General features: G+C 45.5%; 1 protein-coding gene across 1 annotated transcript in view; it reads left to right on the top strand.

The window, feature by feature from the left end:
* Positions 1-26701, top strand: part of LOC139268998 (uncharacterized) — a 175329-nt gene that overhangs the window by 133358 nt on the left and 15270 nt on the right. The window contains exons 3-6 of the mRNA XM_070887920.1: positions 17930-18288; positions 19250-19517; positions 21906-22077; positions 23605-23717. Coding sequence (XP_070744021.1) covers positions 17930-18288; positions 19250-19517; positions 21906-22077; positions 23605-23717 — 912 coding nt within the window. The remainder of the gene's footprint in view (positions 1-17929; positions 18289-19249; positions 19518-21905; positions 22078-23604; positions 23718-26701) is intronic.

Genomic DNA, 26701 nt, shown 5'->3' with positions numbered 1-26701 from the left:
AATAAGAGGGATCATCCCTACAGTTTCACACCAGTTATTGTTGGTTGAGGACTGTATGCGCCTGGTTAATACTATAACTATTTAAGCTTGTCCAGTTGTCAGCCTTTATGGATCAGTGTACTAAATGTGTTAACTTGCAAAGCCTTAGGATGAATTTAGGCTATGGCTAAGATTTGGAGCTCTTGTTTACGTGTGATGATACACAATTGCACAGGTCTTCTCTCGCCAGTTACATTGTAAATGTTTACACAATGCAACAACAACTTGTATTTATAGAACACCTTTAACGTAGTGAAAGGTGCTTCACAGGAGTATTCCGCTATAGAAATCGACACCAAGCCGCATAAGTAGAAGTTAGCGCAGGTTGGTCAAAGAGGTATGTTTTAAGGAGCGTCTTGAAGGAGGAAAGAGAGGTGGAGATGCGGAGAGGTTTAGGCAGGGAGTTCCAGAGCTTGGGGCCTAGGCAACAGAAGGCATGGCCACCAATGGTTGAGCAATTATAATCAGGGATGCTCAGGAGGGCAGAATTACAGGAGCGCAGACATCTCGGGGATGGGGGGGGGGGGGGGGGAGGTTGTGGGTCTGGAGGAGATGACAGAGCTAGGGAGTGCAAGGCCATGGAGGGATATGAAAATAAGAATGAGAATTTTGAAATCGAGGCGTTGCTTAGCCAGAAGCCAATGTGGGTCAGCGAGCACAGAGGTGATGGGTGAGCGGGACTTGGTGTGAGTTAAGACAGGCAGGAAGTAGCAATAAAGGGTATTTAAGAGACCTCATGAGAACCTTTTAGGTCTGGTTTCACACCATACTGGTTTTTACCCTCCCTGCAGTATCAAAATAGACCCTCGGGAGTTTCACTCCAGAGTTTGGTTGGAAATACTCAACTTTATTGTTGGTGTGAACCAGAAGCTGCTTCGCTCCAATGGTGAAATGATGTAAACTTGCCCTCTATTTGCCTAATACTTGGTACTCTGGATTTAAATCAATTTCAGTTTATGCACAAGGTTATGAGGATCAGTTTACGAGGGTGTTGCCAGAACTGGAAAACTTTAGCTATGAGAAAAGATTGGATAGGCTGTATTGTTTTCTTTGGAACAAAGGAGGCTGAGGGGAGATTTAATTGAGGTGTATAAAGTTATGATGGGTCTAGGTAGAGTGGATAGGAGGGGTCTATTTCCCTCAGCAGAGGGGTCAATACCAGGGGGCACAGATTTAAAGTAATTGGTGGAAGGATTAGAGGGGAGATGAGGAAACATTTCATCACCCAGAGGGTGATGGGGGTCTGGAACTCGCTGCCTGAAAGGGTGGTAGAGGCAGAAACCCTCACCACATTTAAAAAGTACTTGGATGTGCACCTAAAGAGCCGTGACCTACAGGGCTACGGACCAAGAGCTGGAAGGTGGGATTAGGCTGGGTAGCTCTTTTTCGACCGACATGGACACAATGGGCCTCCTTCTGCGTCATAATTTTTTAATGATTCTATGAGGAGTGTTTCGGTGCCTTACAAGAAGGAAAAAGCTACGAGTCTTCAATGTGAAGTACAATCTGTTTAAAACCAACAAAGCTTTTCCTTTTCACCAACCTATTTACTGAGATTTAATTGAATTTACTAAGTGCCCGAAGCTTGTTGCACTAGGTTATGTGTATGTGTTGGGCAGTAATTAAGATCATTTGATAACCATTTGGTGTTTTGTCGCGCTGATGTCCATCTCTTCAGAGAAGGGAGTCTACAAATGATTACCAGTAAATTGGTCTGAGTATTTGTGTGAATTTAATGAGATGATACCTGCTGTTCACAAGTATTCAAGCTAAAGATCATTGGGAGCGGAAGCTGTTCCCCAGCAGTATTTAGATTTAACATCAGTCTTTCTGGTCAATTAGCTTTTATTTGCTGCTTTGGTTTCAACATCAATTTGCATTTATCTAGCGCCTTTAACATAGTAAAATGTCCCAATGCACTTGATTTTCATAGAAATAGGCTGCCTCTAACACTTCTGGACATCTTGGTTATACAGCCTGTGACCGACCGTAGAGTGTTCAGGAATTTATACTGGTCCGACCTCCCCAATCCGGAGTTCCAAAATCCGGAATGTTCCAAAATTCGGACATTGCGAGTCGTCCGAAATCCATAAAAATGTTCCGAAATCCGGAATTTTTTTTGCACAACAGTAAATAATCCCCCCAGCCGCCCACATACACAGACACACCAAAAACAAACTGCAACAAACAAAAAGTAAAAAATCACAAAACATTCACAAGACACTTAACTATCAAATCACTGCAAAAGAATTAAAAAATAAAAACTTTAACTTACCTTTTTTGCAGGTCTTCATATCTACCACCGTCCCAAGGGATTCAACGCAGGTTTTTTTCTTACTAACTACGAGTCACCGCTGAGCCAAATAGGTTTCCGGATTCTGGATGTCAGATTTCGTCTCCAAAATCCGGAAATACCTGAACCTCGGCCTGGGCGTTTCCGGATTCGGGACGTTGGAAATACGTTCCAAAATCCGGATCGGCCTTGGTCCTGAGGTTTCAAGATTTGGGAGGTCGAACCTGTACTGTGTATTCCTGGGAAGGCATATATTTTTTCAATTTTCCCCCTTCCTCACCTGAAGATGGTGACTGTTATTGGCCATCGGCACTTTGCCCTCCAGTACCACACCCAAGTCACAATTCTTCATGTGTGAACCCAAGCAGTGAGCGCTGGCCGCAGGGGCCGCAGGGAAGACACCACGTTCAATGCCAGCCCAATCCTGCCTTCATTCAGCACCCACATAGATGCAACTTCCAGTGGAGAGCTCACTGGATCAGTTTGTCAACTAGAATCCGAGCTGATTTTGCTCCCCCCCCCCTCCCCCCGCCCCCCAACTCCTCTCTAGCCCAGTTGTTTAAGGCCAGTTGTGGGGCCCCAAATGCTGCCCAGGTTGAAATCAGCTAATTCACCACAGACCAAGGTTTAAGGACCTCAGATGTATGCAGGGGTACTTGTGGCAATCAACCATCAAGCTAAAACCATGCAGCCGACCAGCACAAAGCATTGGTAAGCTTCTTGCTCCTTGGCCAGCTAGGATCACCCTACACATTGGGGTATTGACTTACGGAGTTACCTGGAGCCAACCTCCGAGTGATAAGCCTGGTCCTCTGGATCTCATTAAGGAGTCAAGCGTGCTGGTTAGTTATCAACATTGCCCTGGAGTATTGCAGACCTGCCTAATGCAGGAAACGGTTTACCGAGTGTGACAGACTTCTGGTTCCAGTCTTCAGATGCCATATCATTATCAAGCTACCTTGACTCCAAAAGAGTTTCCACTTAATCTCGGTAGTTGGTCATTAGATAACCGACGAGCACAGGTTTGAGCCCTGGCTGACCAGTCAGCAGATACCAGGAGCATAAAGTGTGTGTGTGCATTGCCACCATCTGCCAGATCACACTACAGACACCCACCATACTCCATCAAATGCTGGTTCCACCAATTGGCCATGTGGAGCTTTAGCAGCAGCTGCTTGCCTCTCCAAAACCCAATCATGGGAGGTCATATTAACTTAACCCGCCCAGCAGGAAGTTGAACAAATTGAATTGGCTGCCCATTTAAACCCACGCCTGAATTTTCTTACCGTTGACACACCGATCCGATCCCGCCTGTTTCCCGCTGGGCGGGTGAGGTTATAATTAACTCCCCTGGTTATTGGAACATATGCACTCACTTGGCAACATGCCTGCCCCCTCGATGTTCTAGACATTGCAAGCCAGTGCACCGTACCAGCCTGATTCATTGGCAACTATTAAATCTGGATCCTCGAGGGAGGAGCATTAGTAAAAGGCTGATTCACTTCGAGTGTCAATTGCCTGCCTGCCCCCCCACAGCCCCCCCCCCTTTATAAGAGTACAGTACTGACAGGATATGTGCCCTCCCATTTGACCAGTTCTTTCTCCTTTTGGAATTGGTGGACCTACTGTACTTTACCGGTGTTTTAATCCCAAACCTGACCCCAGGATTTCTATATTTTCCATCTCCCTCACTTTCTTGCCTTTTCATTAAACTCCCACAACTATTTGCATCTTCTTTGTTTCTTTAACTCCCTTTAATGCTGTTTTCCATCACCTGACTGAGATGATCTTTGCATCATCCAACAATTCATTGGTACTTCCTCCCTGGTGTGCTGGCCAATTGTTTTCCCTCCGCTCTCCCTCTTTAAGATTTTATTAATATGCTTGTTCATCTCTTATTTTTCAGTTCTCAGAAAGGGTAGGAATGTGAATTGTCAACTGTTCTCTCTCTACAGATGCTGGAACTCTGTGTTTCTCGCTTCTTCCATTTTTTTATTTCAACATTTCCAATATTTTGCTCCCTATTTTAGTGTCTTCAATAAATTTGACAATCTTGACCTGGATTGGCCCCTGCAAGAATCTACACAACACTTCTTCCTCATCATACATTTGCCTCCCATTAGTATTCGGTTTCCTGTTGCTTTAACCACGTCCTTAATCAGCCTGTGTTGCCTGTGGCTTAACTAGAACTCTTCCTTTGTGGAACTTTTTTGAAAGTATTTTTTAAAGCTGTCCAAAATTCCAAATAAACGGCACAGGGAGTTCCACAGTCTACATTATCTGCCATAAAAGTCATGGTTATTTGTCATCGAGAATATTTCCCCTTTTTAAAAACAGTATCTGGTCATTATCATCTTGCCATTTGTGGGAGCTTGCTGTGCACAAATTGGCTGCTATGTTTCCTACATCACACACTTCCAAAAAGTACTTCATTGGCTGTAAAGTGCTTTAGGATGACCTGATGTCTTGAAAAGCGCGATATAAATACAAGTCTTTCTTTCTTTAAATCCATGCTGATCGTTAAGCTATTGCTGCACAGATACTTCTCCAGCCAACCCCTGAAAATAGATCCCATTATTTTATCTGTTACTGGTGTTCGGCTAATTTTTTTTTGGCTCATTCCCAGGATGATGTTAATCCTGATGTATGGTTGTTTTTTTTTACATCAAAGCACTGCTAATAAGGGAAGGAAGAGGCATATTGCGTCAAACATAAGTCCAGGCCTGGCTCCAAGCCATTCTTTAAAATGGAGACCAGAGTATCATCATTCTAGAAGCTCCGTTTTCATTGAGCCGACTTGACTGCTTTATCAAGCTTTTGCTTACAGTCTGTGTTCTCCCTCTTGTGGCCTGTTGGTGTACTTGCATCAAGGCCTGTCGGAGTTGAATGACCTGGACTTTGCCAAACGGAAAGAAAGACTTGCATTTATATAGCGCCTTTCACAATCTCAGGACATCCCAAAATGCTTTACAGTCAATGTAGTTCTATTGGAGTGTAATCACTGTTGTAATGTAGGAAACATGGCGCAGCCAATTGCACACAGCAAGCTTCCACAAACAACAATGTGGTGATGACCTGATAATCTGCTTTTGTTATGTTGATTGAGGGATAAATATTGAACAGGACGTGGGGGCGAACTCTCCTCTTCTTCAAAATAGTGCCATGGGATCTTATACCTCCATCTGAGAGAGCAGACGGGCCCTCGGTTTATCGTCTCATCTGAAAGATGGCACCTCCAACAGTGCAGCACTCCCTCAGCACTCCACTGGACTGTCAGCCTAGCTTTTTTCGTGCTCGCATCTCTGGAGTGGAACTTGAACCCACAACTTTCTGACTGAGGCAAGAGTCACAGCTGACACCATCGTATTTTGACTTGGACTCAATTCTGAAAGGCTCAGACCAAGCTATCTCCTCCTACCACCAATTAAAATATGTTTACATTGTAAAATTAAAGTAGTCTCACTCACTAACTCCATGCTGCCATTGTGAGGCATTTGCTACATCCCAGTGATGTTACTCAGCAACAACGACTTGCATTTATATAGTGCCTTTTAATGTAGTAAAACAGGCCTGGAAACAATCATTAACAAAAAGCAAAAGAAATACAGATGTTCAAAATCCGAACCCTAAACAGAAAATGCTGGAAACACTTAGCAGGTCTTTCAGCATCTGTGGAGAGAACATATGCGTTAGTATTTCAAGAATGCATTCTCATTTTTCTCTCTACAGAAGCTGCCTGACCTGCTGAGTTTTTCCAGTAATTTCTGGAAATTACTGCCACAGTTATAAATGGTGGGTTTTGTTAATGAATTGAAATGCCAGATCCGGGTTACAAGTTCTTCTTCACTGTCGAGTATAGCTCAAGAATTTTCATTTTTATCTATAAGGTTTTAGCAATGCATGTTAATGTACTTCCCTCCTATAAAATAAATGACTCCTGTTTAATTAAGCCAGTTTGGTAATTTAGGGAGAGAGGGTGAATTTTTGTGCTAATCGTGAATAGAGAAGTCTGAGCTGTGGAACCAAAAACTTTATCATTTCAGGTACCCTGTGTCACCATCAAGTACTGCGAGATACGGAGTAGTTGAGGTTAGCCAATGTTCCTCAGTGCCAACCTTGGAAGAGCGACCCTTGTTGCTAGTGTGTTCCGTTTCCCACACGAGTGCCGTGGGTAAGGTGGCTAATTAGTGGCAACTTAGGGGCCCAATCATACTCGATGTTGGTTTGAGACTGTTCCAAAATCACTTCACACAGGAACTTCTGAGCTTGATTTGAACCCGAGTCCCAGAGGTGAAGTAACTGTGTGGTAACCCTCAGTCCCCAAGGATCTTTTGCTTGTTGCTTTGATCTTTCTAGTTTTGCTTGTGCAGTTCAGACCTGTCCAGCACAGGTCAGACTATTGGAACTGTGTAATGAAGAAAGATGCATGTTACAGACCTACTGAAGTGAATCAAACTATGACTATAAAACAGACAGTGATTCTTTTTGGCTATCACTGAAAATGAGAAGTTTGATGGATCTAAGTTCACCAGTGGTCATAAGCAGAGTGGTGTTGGCTGGTGGCAAGCAGTAAGTGGTTGTCAGGCAGTTTGAAAAATTTTCAAGTTTCTTTTTCCTGTGCAGTTTAAAATGATAAATGAAGATGCATGGGGAACCTGATACCAGGAATGTGCTGTGCCACCTCAGGAAATGGTGCATGAGTTTCCACTTCATATATGTTTTATATTGTATAGAAGTTTTATATAGATTTTTAGACTCTAGGAGAATTGAGGGATATGGAGATCGGGCAGGAAAATGTTGAGGTCGAAGATCAGTCATGATCTTATTGAATGACGGAGCAGGCTCAAGGAGCCATATGGTCTACTCCTGCTCCTAATTCTTATGTTCTTATATCCCAATGTATACTGGTGTGACCTAAAACAGGTCTAAAATATAGACTTTTTTCACTGAAATGACAGATGGAATCTGCATCTGATTGGGCGAAAGATACTGTAGGTATAATTTCAGTGAACTCTCTGTGTTGATCAAAACCCAGCGAATTCTTTTAAACTTTGATTCCCATTGATCTGGTTTTGAACTCTGGGGACATCAAGGGGGTCTATGGAATTGGGGTACAGACCACGTGCAAAGCCAAGGAGTCGATATTGTCCAGGGTTCTGATTGGCTTGTACATGATCCGAGGCAAAGGAGATAGCAGAAAACTAATGTTATTTGTTCTGAGTTGGGTTACTGTTGAGTTGCTGTATGTGGCGTAGTGGGGAGCTGGAGCTACAACATGCAGGTGATGGTGTACAGGGTGGTGTGGAATGGGGAGGAAAGAGTTTAGGGTGCACATAGCAGACAGGGGAAATGTGTGGAGAAGCAGACTGAGCAGAAGGGAAGAGCTTGGCTTGTAACTAGTCAACATTTTGCAGTCTGCAAGCAGTGTAGATATTGTCATACCTATCATCATCATAGTCAGTCCCTCAAAATCGAGGAAGTTTGCTTCCACTCTAAAAGTGAGTTCTTAGGTGACTGAACAGTCCAATACAGGAATTACAGTCTCTGTCACAGGTGGGACAGATAGTCGTTGAGGAAAAGGGTGGGTGGGACTGGTTTGCCACACGCTCCTTCCACTGCCTGCGTTTGGCAATGAGACTTGAGGTGCTCAGCGCCCTCCCGGATGCTCTTCCTCCACTTAGGGTGGTCTCTGGCCAGGGACTCCCAGGTGTCAGTGGGATGTTGCATTTTATCAAGGTGGCTTTGAGGGTGTCATCGAAACGTTTCTTCAGGTTAGCCTGACATCAGTAGTGGGGAAAATGTTGGAATCAATGATTAAAGATGAAATAGCAGCACATTTGGAAAGCAGTGACAGTATCGGTCCAAGTCAGCATGGATTTATCTTCTTGACAAATCTTCTGGAATTTTTTGAGGATGTAACTAGTAAAGTGGACAAGGGAGAACCAGTGGATGTGGTGTATTTGGACTTTCAAAAGGCTTTTGACAAGGTCTCACACAAGAGATTGGTGTGCAAAATTAAAGCACATGGAATTGGGGGTAATATACTGACATGGATAGAGAACTGGTTGGCAGACAGGAAGCAGAGAGTCGGGATAAACGGCTCCTTTTCAGAATGGCAGGCAGTGACCAGTGGGGTCCCGCAGGGCTCAGTGCTAGGACCTCAGCTATTTACAATATATATTAATGATTTAGATGAAGGAATTGAGTGTAATATCTCCAAGTTTGCAGATGACACTAAGCTGGGTGGTGGATGGCAGATGCAGTATAATGTGGATATATGTGAAGTTATCCACTTTGATGGCAAAAACACGAAGGCAGAATATTATCTGAATGGCGGCAGATTAGGAAAAGGGGAGGTGTAACGAGACCTGGGTGTCATGGTATTTCAGTCATTGAAAGTTGGCATGCAGGCGGTGAAGGCGGCAAATGGTATGTTGGCCTTCATAGCTAGGGGATTTGAGTATAGGAGCAGGGAGGTCTTACTGCAGTTGTACAGGGCCTTGGTGAAGCCTCACCTGGAATATTGTGTTCAGTTTTGGTCTCCTAATCTGAGGAAGGACATTCCTGCTATTGAGGGAGTGCAGCGAAGGTTCACAAGACTGATTCCCGGGAAGGCAGGACTGACATATGAGGAGAGACTGGATCGACTTGGGCCTGTATTCACTGGAGTTTAGAAGGATGAGAGGGGACCTCATAGAAACATATAAAATTCTGACGGGACTGGACAGGTTAGATGCAGGAAGAATGTTCCTGATATTTGGGAAGTCCAGAACCAGGGGACACAGTCTAAGGACAAGGGGTAAGCCATTTAGGACTGAGATGAGGAGAAACTTCTTCAATCAGCGAATTGTTAACCTGTGGAACTCCCTACCGCAGTGAGTTGTTGATGCCAGATCGTTGGATATATTCAAGGGGGAGTTAGATATGGCCCTTATGTCTAAAGGGATCAACGGGTATGGAGAGAAAGCAGGAAAGAAGTACTGAGGGAATGATCAGCCATGATCTTATTGAATGGTGGTGCAGGCTCAAAGGACCGAATGGCCTACTCCTGCACTTATTTTCTATGTTTCTCTACCCACCTGGGGCTCTTTTGCCAAGTAGGAGTTCCGAGTAAAGCGCTTGCTTTGGGAGTCTTGTGTCAGGCATGCGAAAAGTGTGGTTCGCCCAATGGAGCTGGTCGAGTGTGATCAGTGCTTCGATTCTGGGGATGTTGGCCTGATCGAGAACAATGATGTTGGTGCGTCTGTCCTCCCAGGGGATTTGCAAGATCTTGTGGAGACATCGTTGGTGGTATTTCTCTAGCGATTTGAGGTGTCTACTGTACATGGTCCATGTCTCTGAGCCATTCAGGAGGGCGGGTATCACTGCAGCCCTGTAGACCATGAGCTTGGTGCCAGATTTGAGCGCCTGATCTTCGAAAACTCTCTTCCTCAGGCGACCGAAGGCTGCACTGGCACATTGGAGGCGGTGTTGAACTTTGTCGTCAATGTCTGCCCTTGCTGATAGTAGGCTCCCAAGGTATGGAAAGTGGTCCACGTTTTCCAGGGCCACGCTGTGGATCTTGATGACTGGGGGGGCGCAGTGCTGTGTGGTGGGATCAGGTTAGTGGAGAACCTTTGTCTTACGGATGTTTAGTGTAAGGCCCATGTTTTCGTACACCTCAGTGTCGATAATGCATAGACAGCTATGCGAATGGCGAGTTCCTCATTGTCAGGCTGCTTCAATGTTATTGGGCTCTTTGCAGATGAACACTAGCTCAGGAATAATACGGCTACAATGTTTACATTTTTATATATTCAGGTCATATTTCTGCTCTATTAAGCCATCCATGTGTAAATATAAAACTACAGATCCTCTCCATCCTACTTCACCCGTACTCCTCTTGAATATGTACTGGAGATGAGGGTCTCCTGAGCACTTTGTAACAAATGCATTATACACTTCACAGATGAGCTCTTCATTCTCTGGTCAATTGGCATTTTCAGCAGTGCCGAGGGAGTGCTCAGGAGTTGCAGTAATGAGGGTGCTTGTTCATGAGTTACAATAATGAAGGAGGGGGAGGGATGGCTTTCCTTTCTCATTTGGTTGTGTGAATCAGAGCATTAGCTCATCTCTGAGGTGCAGAGACTGGGCTCGGTGCTGTAGCCAAATATAACTAAGTTGAGACTGCCCAAACTCATTTCACACAGCAACCTTAATGGCAACATGAGAAATTGAACGGCAAGTGAAGAGCAGGCTGATCCAGAATGTCTCGCATTTTTACTGTGCTGACCATGTCCATGGTAGAGCTGGTGGTGAATCATTTGCAGATGCTGGAGGTTGAAACCCAGATACCTTTCACTGTCTCCATAACAGCATAAAATACAGTAAATTCACATGTTCAATATCTTTATAAGAAAGGGATTTTTTTAACCGAGATTCTTATAATAATGGATTTAGTAATAAGTGATATAACCAGGTACGTAAATGAAAACTCTAATGGAGGGAGTTGAGTATTCTTTGAAAGGTTACTGATGTAATAACTTGGAGAAGAGGAATCATTTGGAATAAAGCTGATGGGACTGGAACTAGGGAAAATAAATTGGAATAATTTATTGACAAGGAAATAGAACAGCAGTGGGGAAGCATTTGAAACGGTGATCAATAGAGTCCAGTAGGAATATAATCCCACTAAAAAGCAAGAACAAACTAGCAAGTAATGACACACCATGGACAATATTCCCGCTAAGGTGCGTGCATGGGTGGTCGCGCACTAATCTAAGATCCCGCGCAGGCCGCTCACCGGCTTTTACATTGTGAATACCGCACATACGCAGAAATTTAAAGGCACCATGTATTAAAGAAACAGGCCGCACAGAATAAAGCACAGCTTGCAGGGAACATTGATCATGGATGGACAAAGAAATAAAGGAAAAAATTGAAACTAAAGAAAAGGCATATGCGAAGTACATAGTCAACAAATGAGAGGATGACCAAAGGGAATGTGAAATGGTTAGGATAGAAGTCAAAGAAACAGTCAGGAAGGCAAAGAGAAACTGCAGAATTAAATTAGCAAGGAATAAGGAAAGAAATAGTAAAATATTCTACAGGCACATAAATAACACGATAGGAATAGGGCCATTAAAGGATACATATGATGAACGCACAGGTAAAAGCAAAATGACAGAAATATTAAATAATTACTTTCCCTCACTTTTTTAAACTCGTTCCTGGGGTGTGAGTCTCTGGCATTTATTGTCCATCCCTAATTGCCCTTGAGAAGATGGTGGTGAGCTGCCTTCTTGAACCGCTGAAGTCCTTGTGGTGAAGGTACTCCCACAGTGCTGTTAGGGAGGGGGTTCCAGGATTTTAAGCTAACGATGATGAAGGAACGATGATCTATTTCCAAGTCAGGCGAGTGTGCAAACTTGCAGGTGATGGTGCTCCCATGCGCCTGCTGCCCTTGTCCTTCTAGGTGGTAGAAGTCGCGGGTTTGGGAGGTGCTGCCGAAGAAACCTTGGCGAGTTGCTGCAGTGCATCTTGTGGATGGTACACACTGCAGCCATGGTACGCCGGTGGTGGAGGGAGTGAATGTTTAAGTTGGTAAATGGGGTGCCAATCAAGTGGGCTGTTTTGTTCTGGATGGTGTTGAGCTTCTAGAGCTGCACTCCTCCAGGCAAGTGAAGAGTATTCCAGCACACTCCTGACTTTGTGCTTTGTAAATGGTAGAAAGGCTTTGGGGAGTCAGGAGATGAGACACTCGCTGCAGAATACCCAGCCTCTGGTCTGATTTGTTGCCCCAGTGTTTATGTGGCTGGTCCAGTTAAGTTTCTGGTCAATGGTGACCCCGGGAAGTTGATGGTGGGGATTTGGCGATGATAATGCCATTGAATGTCAATGGGTGGTGGTGAGACACTCGCTTGTTCGAGATAGTCATTGCCTGGCACTTGTGTGGCACGAATGTTACTTGCCACTTATTTACCAGGGAGACTTAACATGGTGGTCATGACATTAGAAGAAGAAACCAAAAAAGATATAAAGACATTTAAGATAGAAAAGGGGGAGATAATTGATAAACTAATCAAATTTAGAGAGGATAAAAACCCCCAGGGGCCGAAATTCAGCCTCCCGAAAATGCCGCTTATCATCAGAAAGCGGCGGCCATGCGGCGGTGTCGAATGACTGCTGATTTGGGGTCGAACGGCCGCCGCTTGCGAAATTCTCCTCTCTAGTTTTTCCAGCTGAACCCACTTCCGCCCCGCTGCTGCCGATCCCTCCTAAGTGTGTCATCAAAGCGCGCACTGCCGATCTCCTGCACCTCCATCGAAATTCACCTGTAAAAATCTTCGGGCCGCCGCACGGTTCCCCCGACAGTTTATTCTGTCGGTGCAATGTGATTTCAGTGTCTGCGACATGGTTGTGCGGCAGTTATTCAAGGGAAGGGGGCGCCCTGCCGCGGCCACCATTTTTTTTTTGTCGGCTGACTGCCAGGTCAGTCCTCCGGGTTCGGCCAGGCCGAACAGGCATCCTGGCACCCGCTCCTGGGCCACTGGCCCAGCCGAAACCCTCCCTGGTGGCTCAGTGGACCTAACTAAAATAATTTCAGAGCTCGCAGCGGCTCTCCCCTTTAAGTGAAGGGGAGAGACGTGGTGACGCACAAGCGGCATGACGTCATCAGCGCCAGGCTGATGACCGACAGTGGTGGGGACTCCGTCCGGCCTCCAATTCCGCCCCCCTAGAGTGCTCACTACTGCCCCCATTATGACCAACTTCCGGTCCGCCAGAGAAAAAAAGCTAAAGAGTGGAATTTCGCTCAAGTACACCTCATCTACCATGGCGGAAAAAACACTTCAACACCGTTTCGGGTGGACCTGAATTTCTACTCCCTAGATTGCACCTGTGCATATTAAGAGAAGTTAAGGAAAAGATAGCAGAGGCACTATTTTATATATATATATATAAATGTGTGTGTGTATATATATATTATATATATTATATATATATAAAATTCATTAGAAAAGGGAATTATGCCAGAAGACTAGCAGACAGCTAATGTGATTCGTATATTTGAAAAGTGAGATAGAATAAGTCCAGGGAACTATAGACCGATTAGCTTAACGTCGGTAGTAGGAAAGATAATGGAATCCTTATTCAAAGATGTAATGGAAAGACATCGAGATACTGCAAATATAATAAAGGATAGTCAACACGGATTTCAAAAGGGGAGGCCATGTTTGACAAACCTTATTGAATTATTTTTAAAGTAACAAAGGGTAGATAAGGGTAATGGGCCCAAGTTTCCACATGATTTGCGCCTGATTTTTAGGAGCAACTGGTGGAGAATGGACTATCTTAGAAATTGCAATTCTTCACATTTTTTTTTCTGCAGTTCTAGTCAGTTAGAACAGTTCTAGTTTAGAACAGAATTTTTTCTTCAAAAGGGGGCGTGTCCGGCCACTGACGCCTGATTTGAAAGTTTCCACAGTGAAAACGTACTCCAAACTAAAGTAGAATGGAGCAAGTGAAGATTTTTGTAGAACTGAAAAAACCTGTTCTACACATTAAAAAATCAGGCGCAGGTTACAAATTAGACGTCCAGAACGAGGTGGGGGGGGGGGGGGGGAAGGGAAGTCATTAAATTCTACAATAAATCCTTATTTATACTTCTACAAATATTATACAAATAAATCCAACCTGAATAAACATTTATAAGCCAAGAAAAGATTAAATAAATCATCTTCCTACCTGTGTGAAAGTGCTTCAGCCAGGGAGAATGCTGCAGCCGTTCGTTCCCGTGGAGGGGAGGGGGGGAATTAAACAACCGCTACGTTCCCGTGGAGGGGAGGGGGGGAATTAAACAACCGCTACGTTCCCGTGGAGGGGAGGGGAGGGGGGGGGCAATTAAACAACCGCTACGTTCCCGTGGAGGGGAGGGGAGGGGGGGGGCAATTAAACAACCGCTACGTTCCTGTGGAGGGGAGGGGAGGGGGGGGGCAATTAAACAACCGCTACGTTCCCGTGGAGGGGAGGGGAGGGGGGGGGGAATTAAACAACCGCTACGTTCCCGGGGAGGGGGGGGGCAATTAAACAACCGCTACGTTCCCGTGGAGGGGAGGGGAGGGGGGGGGAATTAAACAACCGCTACGTTCCCGTGGAGGGGGGGGAATTAAACAACCGCTACGTTCCCGTGGAGGGGAGGGGAGGGGGGGATTAAACAACCGCTACGTTCCCGTGGAGGGGAGGGGAGGGGGGGATTAAACAACCGCTACGTTCCCGTGGAGGGGAGGGGAGGGGGGGATTAAACAACCGCTACGTTCCCGTGGAGGGGAGGGGAGGGGGGGATTAAACAACCGCTACGTTCCCGTGGAGGGGAGGGGGGGGGAATTAAACAACCGCTACGTTCCCGTGGAGGGGAGGGGAGGGGGGGATTAAACAACCGCTACGTTCCCGTGGAGGGGGGGGAATTAAACAACCGCTACGTTCCCGTGGAGGGGAGGGGAGGGGGGGGGAATTAAACAGCCGCTACGTTCCCGTGGAGGGGAGGGGAGGGGGGGGGAAGGGAACAGCCATTTCGTTCCCGCGGGGGAGGGGGGAAGGAGACAGTGAGAAGGCTGCAAGTGCTAATGTGCTTTTATTAAAAAAATGTTCAAAAATTAAACAGCTACAAAGAACTACAAAAATGGCCGAGTGCCAATGTTTTTTTCACACTGAGCATGCGCGAACGCTCCAATGCGCACGCGCAGCGTTGCCGGCAGGAAAAAAAACTAATTTAAATAGTACCCGCCCCCTCCCACTTACAAAATCGGCGCGAGTGTAGGCTCCGCCCCCCTGGGCGCCGCGCCAGGCAGACAAGGAGCTGCAGAACGCTCCAGACTTGCGAGTTTTTTTTTTAGGCGCCGTTTTAGGCGCGAAAAACGGGCGCCCAGCTCAGTGGGGCGCCCGTTTTTTATCGTGTGGAAACTTGGGCCCAATATATCTGGATATCCAAAACGCCTCCAATAAGGTTCTGCATAGTAGACTCTTGACTAAGATCAGAACATGTGGAGTCAGGAGGCAGATAGTAAAATGGAGAGCAAGCTGGCTACAAAACAGAAAACCGAGTATTGGGGTTAAAGGTAGTTACTCAGACTGACAAAAGATAGGAAGTGGCGTTCCATAAGGATCAGTGCTGTGACCACTGTCGTTCAACATTTCTGTAAACGATTAGGACTCTGGACTCAAAAGTACAATTTCAAAACTTTGCGAATGACAGCAAATTGGGGGTTGTCGTTAAACAGAGGAGGACTGCAATAACAAACAGGATGACATTAATGGCCCGGATTTTATGGGGCTGATGACGGCGTGTACACGCCATCCTAAATGCTCAGAATGGCCACACAAGTTTAGGTTTTCCGCATGTGCTGCCCCTGCGTGAAAACCCAGAACTTGCGATGTCAGTTTTCACTTGGACAGATTCTTCACATCCGCTACAAAAAGGCTTTCGCTGGTGCAGAGTTGGGCTATTTGCCCAGCAAATGCCCACGAAACACTTACACCTGGTAAAAGCAGGCGTACGGCTTTCTTTTACCAGCGGAAGGGTTAAAATAAATATTTTAAAATTATTTAAACATGTATACATTTAAATTAGTTTCGATAAATTTTGGCCCATTTTAAAATGTTTAAATCTATTATTCAAAAAATTACATTTTTATTTTAAATGCTTAATGGTCTTTTAATTAATTTTAAACACGGAAGCATTTATTTTTATTTAAGTGGTGTGTATTCTTATTTATTTGGGTATTTTTAGTATCCTTATGGGGATTCTGTACATAAATGGAATCCACGTAAGCATCATAGGAATCCCCCTTTTTGATTGGTTGATTGGGCCCACGTGATCCCAGGGATGCTTGCGAACTGCATACACTCCTGGGGTCCATGGGCCTTTACGCAGCCGTAGTATGTCTAGGACCCGAAGAGTCCGAAGCTTCGGAGACACTTGGTACCTTTGGGTTTTCTTTAGTTCTGAGGCGTATTTTTCTGGTATGCCTCCGACTGAAAATTCAGGGCCAATAAATTTGCAGAATGGGCATGTAATTGGCAAATTAACTTCAATATAGATAAGTGTGAGGTTGTACATTTTGGCAGGAAGAATAAGAAGACCACATCATTAGAAAATACGTGCCTAATGGGGAAAAGAAACCAAGGGATCGAGTGGTACAGATACACAAATCACTAAAAGTGGCGATTAGGTTAACTAGGACGTTTTTGTTTCAAAAAGCTAATAAAGCACTGGGGATTAATTTCTAGAGTTGAACAGCAGAGAAGTTATGTTAATACTTGAATAGAACCTTGGTTCGGCCACATTTGGAGTACTGTGAACAGTCCTGGTCTCCATGTTAGAAAAATGATACGGAGAAGATGCAAAAACGATATGCTACAATGAAACCAAAACTGACTGGTTATACCTATCCAGGAAATATTGAACAGGCTGGGGCTCTTTTCTCTAGTAAACAAAGACTGAGGGGTGAACTGATAGAGGTCTTTAAGATTATGAAAGGGTTTTCTAGGGTAGACATAGAGAAGATGCTTCCACTTGTGGGCAAGACCAGAACTAAGGGCCATAAATATAAAATAGTCACTGATAAATCCAATGGGAAATTCAGGAGAAACTTCTTTACCAAGAGAATGGTAAGAATGTGAAATTCACTACTACAAAAAGTAGTTGAGGTGAAAAGCATAGATGCATTGAAGGGGAAGCTAGATAAACATGAGGGAGCAAGGAATAGAAGGATATGCTGATGGGGCTCGATGAAGAAGGGTTGGAGGACACTCATGCGAAGCATACGCACCGATATGGACCTGCTGGGCCAAATGGCCTGTCTCTGTGCTGCAAATACTATGTAATACAATACAGTTACAACGCCTGAAATCCAGCATCCTCGGGACCGGGCCGGTTTTCGGATTTCACCAGATTTCGGACCTCGCTGTTGACGCTTCTTGCCATCCTCCGCTTCTGTTGTCGGCCAATGGCTCAGTGGGTGGCACCCTTGCCTCTTAGTCAGAAGGTTGTGGGTTCAAGTCCCACTCCAGGGACTTGAGCACAAAAATCTAGGCTGACACTCCAGTGCATTCTACACTGTTGGAGTTGCCATCTTTCGGATGAGATGTTAAACCGAGGTCCCCTCTGCTCGCTCTCAGGTGAGCATAAAAGATCCCATGGCACTATTTCGAAGAAGAGCAGGGGAGTTATCCCCGGTGTCCTGGCCAATATTTATCCCTCAATCAACATAACAAAAAAACAGATTATCTGGTCATTATCACATTGCTGTTTGTGGGAGCTTGCTGTGCGCAAGTTGGCTGACATGTTTCCCACATTACAACCGAGGCTACACTCCGAAAGTACTTCATTGGCTGTAAAGCACTTTGAGATGTCTGGTGGTCGTGAAAGGCGCTATATAAATGCAAGTCTTTTTTTTCTTGCCGCCCACGGCCCCCTGGCGCTGCATTTTTTACTGGTTTCCTCGTCCCTCGCTGCCTGATATCGCCATCTTGGCAACCTCAAAAATGCCGGTTTCAGGACATTGTACCTGTACTATATTTTTGGTTCTTCCTCTTCTAATCCTCTCCTCTGTATTTCAGGACAGGGTGAAGCAGTGTTGCAGATGCCCTTCCACAAAGGGAAAGGACACCGACACCCTAGTACAAGACAGAGACCAGTTTCACACAAATGAGGAAAGAGATCATTATGACGTATATGAGGAGAGTCAGCGATATTGCCCATACGAGGAGCGAGAGTCCAGCGCTAACGAAGAGGATGAACCATACAGTAAATCCAATGAGCACCAACCGTACGAGGAGGGCAGGCCTTACAAGCCATGCGAGAAGTGCAAGCCGTGCGAGGAACACAGACCAAGCGAGGAACACAGACCAAGCGAGGAACGCGGACCATGCGAGGAATGCAGACCATGCGGAGAGCGCAAACCAAGTGGGGAAGAAATGTAAGAGCTGAAACGTAGCTGGTGAATGATGAAACATCAGCTGTGATTGTAGTCCTGTGCTCTTGTAGAACAATGGTTTGAGACCAATGCCTGATTCTGGAGCTACCTCTTGGTTTGCTCAACTGTGCTTACTCTGCTGGTCAAGTTGCTGATGGGAGCAAAGCAGAGCTGTAGGACATGCTGTGTTGCCATTCCTAACATGCACTAATGTAGCAATGGTTCTCTCCGCCAACAGGGGATGCATTCGTCCAACACTACCAATTATGGGGGCAGCAACTTAATACTGATTCGGCCTCCTTGTGATGGATTTTATGAGTGTGGTGGGGAGGGAGTGGATTGGAGTCCTTTTTAATACGTTTTGGTGGGATTCCTGATAGCTTTAATCGTCAAAATCCCTCCAGCACTAAGTCAAACAGGCCAAAAGATCTTGGATTTGAACCTGCTCTGTGCCGAGATAGAGATGGGGTGCTACAGCTACCGCTGCACGAGGCAGGGAGAAAAATCAAGTTAGGGTTTCAGCTCCTGATTGGGATGTGTTGTCCCCGAATAATGCTTCTTTGGACATTGGGTGAAGACGGAGATCAGGCTTGGCTCGGCTGTAATGGTCTCCACGTCCAAATGATCTACTGCCACTCTAGGCTCATTCATGAAGAATGGCCATTTGGGTGAGGCAATGGCCGGTTGCCGGCACCTATGGCACCAGACCATATTCAGGATCAGAATCCAGGAGAGCAGAGTAAAAAGTGGAGGAATGGCTGGGGGGTGGGGAAGCAGAATTCTGAGAAAGCTCCCAGACTTCCACTGTTTTCCAAGATGTGCTGCTCTCTGGAAAGGCAGGAAAGTGTTTGAATTGTGAGCTGCGGGACTCAAAAAGGGTTTTCATAAAAATCTGCAGCCCAACTCCATAAAAAGATGCTCATTAAATCTCTTATTGACCAATTTTGCTTTTGTTCATTTGCAGCTGTAAGCAGGTGTTTCCCTGCAGGGAACCCACTGCCATTCCGGTTGCCGCCCCCGCAAGGTCACTGGAGAAAGGCCGAGTATCATTGTCCTTGCAATCGGAGAAGACCCAAACCGACGAACTGAAGAGATCCGTCCCGGACCCAAGACCCTCCAATTACGCCATTTCAAGCGGTGAAGTGGAATCGACAGATGATACAGATAGTTCTCAGTCCTCCTGTCTACTTACGGACATTGATTCAACTCACCATGGATTCTCGTTTCTGGAGGTAAGCAGGGGTGCCCACTCCTGTTGGAATCAGCCAGGGCTTGATAACGTATCTCTGCTCATTCTTCTCGAGCACCAGTCCCCAGAGCAAAGCCCAACAGGCAATAAAATCCTGGGATTGTGCTGTCTGCATACTGCATCCGGCAGTTGTGAGACTCTGTGTTGGGAAGCAGTCAACCTCCCAGCTAATGGAGCATCTGACACATGTGTTTTAAGTGGCATGTGGGCTTATCAGCACATTGCGCAGCTAATTGGATCTGCATGCGTAGTTATACAGAAAGTAATCTTTACACCGGAAGGAATTTGATTTGTAAAATATTTAATTAGTTCCATTTTTCCCCCTTCCTCTCCTTACGACATTTACTCATGTTGATGGACAGCTCTATGGACACCAGTGGCTCTCCAGTACTTTGCCCAATGATGCATTCTTCATATGTGAGTGCAGTGAGCAAGTGCCAGCAGGTCATTACACCAGAGGGGCTTCACGCCTGTTCTCAACCTGACTTATAGAAGTACAACTAGCACTTTGCAGCACAAGTCACTGGATAACAGGAACCTTGGCTGATTTCGTCCTTCTTTTCCCTAATTGTAGTGCCCTAACTGATGTCCTGCTAACTGAACACAAACCTTCTGGTTCGGGTTGCCAACCCTGCTTGTATATGTTCCTGGAGGTGTCATCCCTTAATACCCTGCCTCCAACCCAGTCAAACAGCCACTTTCCCCATCACGAAAATGTTGAAAACTAATAAACAAAAGTATTCGGAGGAAATTTTAAAAATCCACTTTTTGTTTTCTAATGCCCCTATGATTTTTCTCCCGGATTGCTCATAGCAGTTTCCTGGAAATTAATCTTGAATTCCTGGAGACTCCAGGATAATCCTGGAAGGTTGGCAACCTTTCTGGCCTATGGAGCTCGGTACTACACAATGCATTTACTGAGTGCGCCATAACAGGTAGGGGCGACTATAAATCGTTGGGAAGTGATTGGGATGGTCTACAAAGGAGGCCAGAAACTATCAGGAGCTGTAGTGGGAATGCAGTAAAAGTTGAATTTCAATTTGGAGATGAAGCACAGGTAAATAAATAATTTTATTAATGAAATTATACACTAGCTGGTGCTGTAGGTTAGCATGCTGCCTTTTCAACTCTGGGACCAACCATGCGGACTGACGTGATGAAATTGCCTACCGGAATATAAACTTTTTCCAGGATCCAGTCAAGAATTGAGAGAGTTGCTACGTAACCTTTCATTCTGTGATTCTATATCCAAGAAAAAGCACAGAAGGGGCCATTCGGCCCTTCGTGCCTGTGCCAACTCTCTGTGGAAGCTATCCAATTAGTCCCACTCCTCCGTTATGTCCCAGTAACCCTTCAAGTATTAATCCAGTTCTCTTTTGAAGATACTATTGAATCTACTTCCACCACCCTTTCAGGCCGCGCATTCCAGATCATAACTCACTGCCTAAAAAAATTTCCTCGGGTTCTTTTGCCAATCACCTTAAATCTGTGTCCTCTGGTTACTGATCCTTCTTCCACTGGAAATAGTTTCTCCTTATTTACTTTAGCAAAACCATTCTTGATTTTGAACACCTCTATCAAATCTCCTCTTAACCTTCTCTGCTGTAAAAAGAACAACCCCAAGCTTTTCCAGTTTCTCACATAACTGAAGTCCCTCATCCCTGGTACCATTCAACTAAATCTCATCTGCACCCTCTCAGGCCTTGACATCCTTCCGAAAGTGTGATGCCCAGAATTGAGTTAATATTCTAGTTGAACACCCTCAAAGCCTCCCTGATAAAGTGCGACATCCCCACTGACACCTGGGGGTCCCTGGCCAAAGACCGCTCTAAGTGGAGGAAGTGCATCCAGGAGGGCATTGAGCACCTCGAGTCTCATCGCCGAGTGCATACAGAAATCAAGCGCAGGCAGCGGAAAGAGCGTGCGGCAAACCTGTCCCACCCTCCCTTAGCCTCAATGACTATCTGTCCCACCTGTGACAGGGACTGTGGTTCTCGTTTTGGACTGTACAGCCACCTCAGGACTCATTTTAAGAGTTGGAAGCAAGTCTTCCTCGATTCCGAGGGATTGCCTATGATGATGTTGATGATGAACCAGTGTTTTATAAAGGTTTAGCATAACTTCCTTGCTTTTGTACTCTAGGCCTCTATTGATAAAGCCAAGGATTCTCTATGCTTTTTAACAGCCTTCTCAACTTGTCCTGCCTGGGAGTGCTTGATATTGACATTTGGTGATAAAATTGATGCCATGTTCCATTCCCTTCCACGAACATCCTCTGCATTGATGAGCACAAACTGTTTATTTTGGAAACAAGTTACACAAAATTGAGCTTGAACCTTAACTACTTTCTTTCCCAATTGCTGTCCCCCAGCCCGTAACCACACTGGACAGCGGTGCCCAGAAGAGTCGGATATGGCTCGGCAGGAAGAATTTACGTCGGGCACCAACAAAACACAGGAAGGCAGGCTATGGAGACCAGTCTGAATTCACAGACCAGGTGCCAATACCAATTGTAGATCCCTGGAACTATAAAGATGGCACAGGTAAGATGGGACAGGAATGGGTGAGAAGTACCATTTTTTCCTAACAGAGAACAGTAATCATAGGAAGCAGATCCGGCAGATTCTGTCCAGATTGATCAGCATACAAACCAACAACTTGTAGCCCAAGAGTTGGTGAATTCACCCACTTTCACTCAAACTACATCTGCCACTGCGATCCAGATTGGATGTACACTCGAGAAGAAAAGCTTTGTAGGCATAGGCCCGATGGACCGAATCGTTTCCTGTGCTTATATGATTCTGTGAATTTATCTGCTGTATGCTCATTTTATCTGTTGTAAACATTCATTAAGATGATTGTGGTTGCTGGCGGGGCACAACAAACTAAGTAGCTCTTGCCACTGTGCCCTAGAGTGGGAAGAAGTAGGTTTATCCCTCATTCTCCTTAGAATGAATCTCAGTTTAAAAAAAATAATAATTCAATCACTGGATGTGGTTGTCTCTGGCAAAGCCAGCATTTATTGCCCATCCCTAATTGCCCATGTATTGTCCATCCCTAATTGCCCATTTTGAAGGTGGTGGTGAGCCACCGCCTTGACAACTGAGTGGCTTGCTGGGACAGATCAGAGGGGCAGTTAAGAGTCTACCACATTGCTGTGGGTCTGGAGTCACATGTAGGCCAGACCGGGTAAGGACGACAGGTTTCCTTCCCTAAAGGACATTAGTGAAGCAGATGAGTTTTTACGACAATCCAGTATTTTCATGGTCCCCATTACTGATAATATCTTTTAATTCTGGATTTATTTAATTAATTGCATTTAAATTCCCCAGCTGCCATTGTAGGATTTAATCTCATGTCTCCAGATCAGTGGTCCAAACCTCTGGGTCAGTAGTCCACGAATATAGCCACTGTGCCACCATTCTGCCATGATGGGAAGGAGTCCATTTGAGGCTGGCTGCATCCCTACAGGGAGGGAGAATGGCAACTCCAAGCAGTCAAAGACTTGCTGTTTCCCCGCCCCCCCCCCCCCCGGCTCCCGATGGCTCAGAAAATGTCTTCACTGCATAGCTGAGTTATACAGACCATAACGCCTCAGGTTCCAGCCGAAGTCTGCGCTCTATTAGCTGATCTTAGCCCAGGTAGCAAGTGAGGTGCTCCAATTGGCCTCATAGTCTCCATGTTAGAAAGGAAAGAAATCGTCCAGGATTTTTGATCCAAATCACTTCACTTGTGACCCTTGCTTGAAGTACATGTGCATGCACACGGTGTGAGGGCAGGATCAGGCTCAACTGTGATAGCCCTGTCGTCAAATAATTCGCTAATATGTCCACGCACGGACATGAAAATTGGCCTCTAAAGCACAGTGCTGGGGGACAACTGGCAATAATCTTCAGGAGCCAAGGGGGGAGGGGGGGGGTAAGAGAAAGACCAGCATAAGACACCTGCCCGCTATCTCGGTCAGCAATTGTGATACGGGGAAATTAAAGAGGGGAAGAAAACAAGAGGCACTGGTATCTTTCTGCCATCCTTATGCTAATATTACTGTTCCTCAACTCTTCCCTCATCAGATTCCAAGTCAGTTGAACTGGACGAATTGGTTGAAGAGGAGGTTGTAATACCCGAGAATCCATGGTGTCAAAAAGTCGCACTGTTTTCTGGGATGGACCCCGCAGTACTAAAGGTAAAGCTCTCTGAAAAGTGGGCTTCTTATAGCTGGGCTAACATACCAAAGAGGACCCTAATGTCCCGCCGCACTGTAATTTCTTACCAATTCAATATTCCAGCCTCAAGGTACTTTGGGATTACTTTCCATTGTGCAAGATCTGCACTGGTTACCGGTTGGTGGCTCTAGTACCCTAATATAATTTCAGCACTATTGAAACATCGAGCTAAGACACAGTGGGGAAAGGCACATGTGTGAATGAATCTTGCATCTAATACAGCCCAATAGTCAGGCTAGGAACTTCTGTACTGCGCAGTGAGAAGTTTCACTCTTCATTCAGTCATTTATTAATGCTGTTATGCTTCATTCATTTTAGTAGTTTCAGGAAATTCAATAAAGTTAATAACTGACTTTTGTAATGTAATTCTGTATAAAGTTCTTGCTCAGCAAGTGCATAGAGCACTAAAATAACTCCATTTGTTTCTTTGTCATTTCTCTTTTAACATTTTCCTGAGGCATACCCAGTCCCCAGAACACACATGGCATGTAAGAAAAAACTGATAGAAATATATTAGAGACACTGCCGTCTACTCTACACCACACTATCTCAGAATGTGTTTTCAGTGCGATGTTTGAAGCAGGAACTATGTTGCACCAGAGATGTTGATGATTTTTTGGGACAACCTTATGGTTGTGGAAACAGGCTCTGTGAGATCCTGTCCCAGTACAGATCATGGGGACACCTTGTGGTCAATGCTGAAAATGCAGATGAGTTCCAAACTTTTTTTTACAAAGTTTTCTTGTATTTCCAAACCCACGCTGTACAATACCCTGGCTCATCATTATAGGCAGTCCCTTGGAATCGAGGAAGACTTGCTTCCACTCTTAGCATGAGTTCTTAGGTGGCTGTGCAGTCCAATATGAGAACCACAGTCTCTGTCACAGGTGGGACAGACAGTGGTTGAGGTTAAGGGTGGGCGGAGAGCCTGGTTTGCCGCACGCTCCTTCCGCTGCCTGCGCTTAATTTCTGCATGCTCTCGGCGACGCTACTCGAGGCGCTCAGCGCCCTCCCGGATGCACTTCCTCCACTTAGGGCGGTCTTTGGCCAGGGACTCCCAGGTGTCAGTGGGGATGTCGCACTTTATCAGGGAGGCTTTGAGGATGTCCTTGTAACATTTCCTTTGGCTCGTTTGCCATGGACGAGTTCCAGGTAGAACTTTGGGAGTCTCGTGTCTGGCATGCGAACTATGTGGCCTGCCCAGCGGAGCTGATCGAGTGTGGTCAGTACTTGAATGCTGGGGATGTTGGCCTGGACGAGGACGCTAATGTTTATGCGTCTGTCCTCCCAGGGGATTTGTAGGATCTTGCGGAGACATCGCTGGTGGTCTTTCTCCAGCGACTTTTGAGGTGTCTACTGTCTCTGAGCCATACAGGAAGGTGGGTATTACTACGGCCCTGTAGACCATGAGCTTGGTGACAGTTTTGAGGGCCTGGTCTTCAAATGCTCTTTTCCCCAGCTGGCCGAAAGCTACACTGGCGCACTGGAGGCAGTGTTGGATCTCGTCGTCAATGCCTGCTCTTGTTGATAGGAGGCTCCCGAGATAGGGGAAGTGGTCCACATTGTCCAGGGCTGTGCCGTGGATCTTGATGGCTGGGGGCAGTGCTGTGCGGCGAGGACAAGCTGGTGGAGGACCTTTGTCTTACTGATGTTTAGCGTAAGGCCCATGCTTTCATACACCTCGGTAAGTACGTCGACTATGTCCTGGAGTTCAGCCTCTGTGTGTGCACAGACGCAGGCGTCGTCCGAGTACTGTAGCTCGACGACACAGGTTGGAGTGGCCTTGGACCTGGCCTGGAGACGGCGAAGGTTGAACAGCTTCCCACTGGTTCTGTAGTTTAGTTTCACTCTAACGGGGAGCTTGTCAACTGTGCGGTGGAGCATGGCAACGAGGAAGATTGAGAAGAGGGTTGGGGCGATGACGCAGCCCTGCTTGACCCCGGTCTGACTATACCTGTGCCAATGGGAGCATACAGTCAACCTGCTCCTTGATTTCTGCCAAAGCCAATCTGTAACCAGCTGTTAAACAGCAGGTCGGAAAGCATCTGTGGAGAGAAGTAACGAGTTAACGCTACAGGTCGATGACCTTTCGTCAGAACTGTTCTGATGAAAGGTTTGAAAAGTTATCTGGTGAAAGGTCATCGACTCCAAATGTAACTTGTCACTTCTCTCCTCCAGTGTTGCCTGACCTGCTGAGTATTTCCAGCAATTTCTACTTTTATTATCAAATGCAGGGATCCATCTCAGAGTTCTTTTGACCATGTCAGAACACATTCCAACCTTGTGTGATCATTGGTAATGTCACATTTGACACAATGTGTGTAATTTTGGGCACCTTACTCTTCAAAAGGACATAGTCACATTTAGCAGAGCTCAGAGAAGATTATGGAAGAATGAGCCAAGACTTAAAACTCTGAAGTTATAGAGACTGATAGCAAAAGATTGAGAGGATAAATTTTTTTAAATGTGGAGAAGAATGGATAATGTAATTCAACTCGAACTATGAGCCTAAAGCTACAGGAGACAAGTATAACATTAACAAGTCTCGTGCAAGACTTGAGATAAGAAGAGTTTTTTTTTTAACTTGTGGTTGTATCAAATAGACTCCCAATTAATCAGCAATTAATGCTGTCAATTAACACCTTTTAAAAGGAAGTGGATGGATATCTGGATAGAAACAGGATTTAGGGTTATAGGGATAAGGACTGATAGAGAAAACCAAATGCTGTTTGGAACGCAATGGCTCCCGAGCTGCTGGGATTGTGGAAATCGCAACGGTCTAGAATGTATAACATGATCATGAGGGTAGACAGAGTTTTCTTTGATTTATTTTTGTTGGGGCAGGGAGAATGTTTGCAGAGCCAATCCTGAGGAGATTAAATGAGTGAGGTAGAGTACATGACAGATCAGCTTATATACAGTCCTGATGGGTTAAACTGCCTTT

This window comes from Pristiophorus japonicus, chromosome 8 (assembly GCF_044704955.1).
Source record: "Pristiophorus japonicus isolate sPriJap1 chromosome 8, sPriJap1.hap1, whole genome shotgun sequence".
Taxonomy (NCBI): domain Eukaryota; kingdom Metazoa; phylum Chordata; class Chondrichthyes; family Pristiophoridae; genus Pristiophorus; species Pristiophorus japonicus.
Note: the sequence above shows the minus strand (reverse complement) of the source record. Positions and strands in the feature narration are given on the sequence as shown.